At 41.0% G+C, this 5,445-nt stretch overlaps 2 protein-coding genes across 5 annotated transcripts; one reads left to right on the forward strand and one right to left on the reverse strand.

Moving 5' to 3' along the window:
- Nucleotides 1-866: 866 nt before the first annotated feature.
- On the forward strand, nucleotides 867-2,274 carry LOC123492430 (putative nuclease HARBI1). The gene is made up of 3 exons (XM_045224973.1): nucleotides 867-1,850; nucleotides 1,961-2,220; nucleotides 2,264-2,274. The coding sequence occupies exons 1-3, from the start codon at nucleotides 1,138-1,140 to the stop codon at nucleotides 2,272-2,274; spliced, it is 984 nt and encodes a 327-aa protein (XP_045080908.1). The 5' UTR covers nucleotides 867-1,137.
- Nucleotides 2,270-5,069, reverse strand: LOC121570577. 4 transcript variants are annotated; one of them, XR_006661693.1, is made up of 7 exons: nucleotides 4,866-5,069; nucleotides 4,220-4,265; nucleotides 3,952-4,119; nucleotides 3,188-3,349; nucleotides 2,990-3,076; nucleotides 2,747-2,885; nucleotides 2,367-2,615 (listed from the first exon to the last, which is right to left on the reverse strand). XR_006661693.1 is itself a non-coding variant. In XM_045224568.1 (4 exons), exons 2-4 carry the CDS (start codon nucleotides 3,333-3,335, stop codon nucleotides 2,333-2,335), a joined length of 786 nt encoding a protein of 261 aa, XP_045080503.1. In that variant the 5' UTR covers nucleotides 3,336-3,349; nucleotides 3,952-4,090; the 3' UTR covers nucleotides 2,270-2,332. The 4 variants fall into 4 exon arrangements, 1 of the variants encoding a protein (XP_045080503.1); XR_006661692.1 differs by having other exon boundaries at nucleotides 2,990-3,272; nucleotides 4,866-5,068; XR_006661691.1 differs by having other exon boundaries at nucleotides 2,990-3,349; nucleotides 4,866-5,068.
- Between the last annotated feature and the right edge of the window lie 376 nt (nucleotides 5,070-5,445).

Consider the following 5,445-nt stretch of genomic DNA (forward strand, 5'->3'; position numbering starts at 1 on the left):
GTGTTTTACATTTTTTTTATTTCCAACAATGAAAATGCAAAAAAATATTCTCAGTATTTATTTTGCTCAGAATATAAAAACACACACGGGCCAAATTCGGTCTGCGGGCCGCAAATTGGGGAACCCTGGCTTAGACTGTTTAGTACCAAAAATAAGGGGTCAAATATATGTAAAAACGAACAAAAAAAATGTTACCTGATCTTTGTTGTATCTCTCAGATATAGGACAGACACTTCAGAACAAACTTCCTTTAGATTTTGGGGGGATTATCTGTTATTCAATGTGTTTGTATGGGCTAATAGCAGTAAGGCCAAATAAACATTTTCATCAAATCATTTTTGTATATCTTTTTTTTTATACTTCAAGGGGTCTTAAAATGAATAATCAAATAGCTAAATTATCCTTAGTATGACCTTCTTAGAACGATTCCATATAGCTTTGTAGAACCCCCCCGGGTTTAGACAGGGCTTAGACTCTTATGGGTTAAATTGCCTATTTTCGTACAATAAAGATAACCTTTCACATTGAACAGCTACAGTGCTGCTATTTGTTTACGCCCATTTAGCATCGTTTACACCCTCTAAAGCCTTCTCTTAAAGAATTCACATTGGCCATGTGCTAAAGCAGTGAAGTAGTGCTTAAATAATGATTTCAACATTAAAAGACTTCATTAACTTCAAGTGCTAAAGGTAGTAGCCTACAATTAGGAAAAACTTAACACACAAACACAAAGGTAAAAACACTATCTAGGCCTATATCATAAGATCCTTTGAGTGACTTTGGTTCAGGTCATGTTATGATATGAACAAAGGAATCTAGACTGAGAGGATATTTCTGTCCTGCCCTTTGGAGCAGGACATGTAATGTCCATGGCCTTTTCATTGCAAAAGTCCTGGGCCCGTATCTCTAAAGAATTTTTGTGCAAAAAGTGGCTCCTAGCGGCCAAATTCTAAGAAAATTCTCAGAGGCATGACGTTTTCTTAGAATTTCCCCTAAAAGTGACACGAAAATCCCAGTTAATATAAAAGCTATTCCTCAAGAGTCCTAGCGCTTAAAAGGGCTCCTAAGGCGAGATCTGCTAAGAGCAGGGAAGAGGACTTTTAGTGGCTTAGGAGTTACCCTAAGCAGCTGCACAAAATGGCCAACAGAGGAGGCAGGAGAGATGTCCTGCAAACACTGGATGACAGGGAATTATTGAGACGCTACAGATTGGATCGTGCAGGAATCATGTTTGTGGTGGATCTCCTTAGAGATGCAATTACTTCACCAACTCGACGCCACAACGCTATTACACCGGAGAAGAAAGTAATCACAACCCTGAGGTATTTGGCAACAGGGAAAATGCAACAATGCAGCAGTGATGACTTGGGTCTGTCCCAATCCTCCGTCAGCAGAGTCATCACCCAAACACTGACAGCTTTGTCACAACCTAATATTGTGACACAATTTGTTTCATTCCCGCTGGATGCCCGCACTTTACACACACATAAAAGGGCATTTATGGACATTGCAGGATTCCCTGGCGTTGTGGGTGTAATTGATGGAACACATGTGAGAATAATTGCGCCATCAGAGGACGAGGCTGTCTTTGTTAACAGGAAGAATTTCCACAGCATCAATGTGCAAATAGTGTTCAATGCGGCCTGGAAGATTTTGGACATTGTGGCTAAATGGCCAGGCTCCACACATGATGCGAGAATACTCTCCGAGAGTGGCATCAGACAGCTTTTTGAGAGACGCTATGTGCCAGCTAATTGCCACTTGTTAGGGGACAGTGGCTACCCATGCAAACCATGGCTCCTTACACCTTACCTCCAGCCACGCCAAGGGCCCCAACTAAACTATAACAGGTAAGCCAAACAATACAAAAATCATGGAAATGAAATGCAAGCAATATGTTAGAGCATCCAAGTAGTGCAATATTTCCATCAAATAATTAAAGGTCTGTATTCTATTGTAGGGCCCACAAGACAACAAGAGCGGTGGTGGAGCGTGGCATAGGCCAGCTTAAGAGGCGCTTTCATGTTCTCCACGGAGAGGTGCGGCTGAGGCCTGAAAAAGTCAGCAAACTCATCATAGCCTGTGCAATATTACACAATATTTGCAAGGTTAGACAGATTGCAGAACCTCTGGAGGATGGCGATGAGGATGAGGATGGAGACAACGATGAGGATGGTGGTGAAGAAGATATTCACATTCCACAGGGGAACCTAGCCCAGAGTGGACTACCTTACAGGGCAAACTTCACAAATTTACATTTCAGGCAAGCTGTAGCCCCATGTCATTTGAGAACTTGTGATGGTATTAAGAACTACCACAGTTTTACTGCACATCACCTGCAACTGTTAAATGCAAGACACAGAACACAATCTCTAAATGGTTTATTTTTTAGGTGTTCAATTTTAAGGCGGTAGTACTCCTCCTGAAGGGAAAGGACTTTTTTTTGTTGTTCAAACACATCAATTGTGAGTTGCAATCTTCTCTCCTGCAGGGATGCTGACGGAGCAGGTGCTGCGGATGGGAATGGTGTTTGATCCGCCGGGCTATCCTGAGTAGCAGCTGCAGATGGTTCAGGCGGCAAACTTGATGGGCCCGGTTCTTGTGATGGCTCCATGCTACAGAAATACATAGGCCTAGTTTAATTATTGTTTTGATTAAATTAATTTAATACAATGAGCATGGATAACACATGAAATGGCTTCTGCAATGAATAAACACTGTTGATATGAATAACCCTGTGTCCTACCTTTGCTGCATTTCAAGGGCCTGCATCATTGACGTGTCAATGCCTGTTGGCAGCCCGGTGACACTGACCTCAGAGTGTCCCAGGACTTGAAAGACAGTGTCGGCCACCTGGGACAGCCGCTTTGCAGGTGGTCCACCCCCTAGAAGGAAACAGTCAATGAACACAGTACTTAGGCATGTAAATTAACTTTGCCAGCAGGAGCAAATTGCCAGATTATGTGGTAGGCCATAGTATTTTGCTCACCTGTGAGTGAGGATTCCCGCTTGTGTGCTGCAATCTCATCTTTTGCCTTGGACTGCAGCACATACCACCTTTTCTCACAATCGTCGCCTGTCCGCACCACCAGTGGAAAAGAGGCATTGATTGTTTGGGATATTGTGTCCCAGGCGCGCCTCTTGCCTTGGCTAGTGACAGTTGGGCCAAATTTTCCTCGTAACATACCTTTATGTTCGTTCACCAACTGGGCCAGCAACAAACCTTGCTCCTCAGTCCAGTTCGGCTTGCGATTCCTTTTTTTCTCCATTTTCTGTGTTTGTAGGATATTTGTTAACAAGCCTTCATAAATAGACCAGCCAGCAATCACAGACATTGTTAAAAGCTGAGCTGTGTTACCCTCGTTAAGTTCACTGAGTTGTAACGTTGCAATTTCTACTTCATTAAGGACAGCCCCTTGAGATAGGCCATCTTGTTTTCAATGGGGTCCATATGGAAGTGAAAGTACAAAATATGCCAGCTAGGATATTAATATGAGCAAATGAGACACAAATCATTATTTGAACAGGGTGTAATGAGCTTAAGTTTTCACATATTTTAGATTCTAATGTTAGGCTATAACCCCTACAGCTTACTATTCATTTTCCAGATATTTTCTTGAATGTGAAATATTATTTACAATTATAGTCTGCATAAGATTAGAGTGTATAATTATGTTTATTGATTTGAGGGTACATCCTTTGCTCATTATCACCAAAAGTTCATTTTCATCAAACTTGTAGGATCAACCAATCACGGCTTTTGAAATGATGACTCATACCTAGCAACGGGGTCAACCACACCTCCTCACTAAGATAGGATTTTTCATCCATTCCTGGCTCAGAGTTCACTGAAAATGTTCTGGAATCACTTCTAAGCTAAAACTCCTGGCAAGGAATTTTTAGGTTAAGTTAGGAGCTCTCTGAGAGGATTCTCAGAATCTTTAAGGATACGGGCCCTGATCTTGTCAAAAATATATGTTTGCCGGGTTGTGTTAAGTCCGGGAGATGCTTTCACATCTCTGGGAGGAAGGACGTCAACATTGCACAGCAGCTGAAATCTGGGTCCATCTGAGTGAAAGCTCCTTGGCCACTACAACACCAGGCTCCAGGCAATTGAAGCTGTAAAAGAGGAAAGCAGAGAAAAATAGACAAGACATTAAAACCCTGCATGCCAGAAATAACAAAACATAAATAATAAGCAATAACAAAGACAAAATACCTGAAGTGTTACTTGTTCACCCTCAATCATCTCCTTGTACTGGTGGCTGGTTTATGTTGAAAGACAAATTCCAGAAAAATAGGTTAAAACATGAATTAATTCATGTCCTAGTTTGTTATTGCCTGTTGATTGCTACAGCTGTACTAAAATGCCCAGTACACACTCAAACTGCTTCCAGCCAAACAATGGCAATGCAGACACTACAAAATAATTAGATAGATTTAGCAAACATTTAGCTTCATAATTACTAGCTGGCTAGATGTAAATGGTTTTTATTTAACTAAAAAACTACCTTGAAATCTATAGTCCAATAGCCAGCTATTTAGCTATCATTTCATTGTGTCTGCTAGCTAACGAATTTAGCATGTGTCCCTATCACTTAACATGTGGGTTGATTAGCTTGCTAATCAATTAGCATTCATGCCACAGTGGCTATTTCCGGTAGCTAGCTAGTTAAACATGACAAACTGACAAACATGAAAATATTATCATCATGTCATGCATGGCTTAGCACATCAGCAATCAACATTAACAGCAGAATGCAACTGGCCAGCTCAGCTCTAGCTGGCTAGCTATATAGCTAACAATAGCTAGCAATAACGTATGCACATGTAGCTATCTTGGCATTTTAACTGTAAACTCTTACCTGTGTATGGATTATGATGATTCACGGCAGACTGAAACACTTCCAAAAAAATCCTTTCCACTTGGCTTCAACCAGTCCAGACTGCTTTTGCCACAGAAGACAGAGCTGTGTCGATAGATACCAGCATCTGTTTTCAGGACAACACTGTTATTGAAAGCTGTAGCTACACTGCCTGTTGTCCATGATGAAATAATGAGTAAATCCAATGGATTTTTCAAATTGAGTACCACAGTATGAGTCATAATACCCATAAAACCTAGTGGTAAAACCCAGAAATGGTTCCAATCGTTTTTCCACAATTCATTTTTCCATAGTGGATTTTAGAACTACTTCATATAAGGTATGTGTTTCGTGTAGGCTTACCTTGGCGTGATGTTTTGATAATTGTGCAAATCTCTCTCGGACAAGGTAACTTTTATCAATATATTCACCTGTAATTACCCCCCCAAATGTAATTGTTAATTAGCCGCTAATGTGGCTATCATATAGAACTACACATCCTGTCGCAAGCTTTGAGGTAATCACTCAAGGCACAGAGTGGAAAAAACCTCTACATTTTTCCATACAAACTCTCATCGGC

Source organism: Coregonus clupeaformis, chromosome 1 (assembly GCF_020615455.1).
Source record: "Coregonus clupeaformis isolate EN_2021a chromosome 1, ASM2061545v1, whole genome shotgun sequence".
In the NCBI taxonomy this organism is placed as follows: Eukaryota; Metazoa; Chordata; class Actinopteri; order Salmoniformes; family Salmonidae; genus Coregonus; species Coregonus clupeaformis.

Bases quoted from the DNA above. Each gene is read 5' to 3' on its own strand.
- LOC123492430 (XM_045224973.1), top strand. From the start codon at position 1,138: ATGGCCAACAGAGGAGGCAGGAGAGATGTCCTGCAAACACTGGATGAC. The intron at 1,851-1,960 runs GTAAGCCAAACA...ATTCTATTGTAG, and splicing joins CCCCAACTAAACTATAACAG to GGCCCACAAGACAACAAGAG.
- LOC121570577 (XM_045224568.1), bottom strand. From the start codon at position 3,335: ATGTCTGTGATTGCTGGCTGGTCTATTTATGAAGGCTTGTTAACAAAT. The intron at 2,886-2,989 runs GTGAGCAAAATA...GTTTCCTTCTAG, and splicing joins GCGGGAATCCTCACTCACAG to GGGGTGGACCACCTGCAAAG. The intron at 2,634-2,746 runs GTAGGACACAGG...TAATTAAACTAG, and splicing joins GCCCTTGAAATGCAGCAAAG to GCCTATGTATTTCTGTAGCA.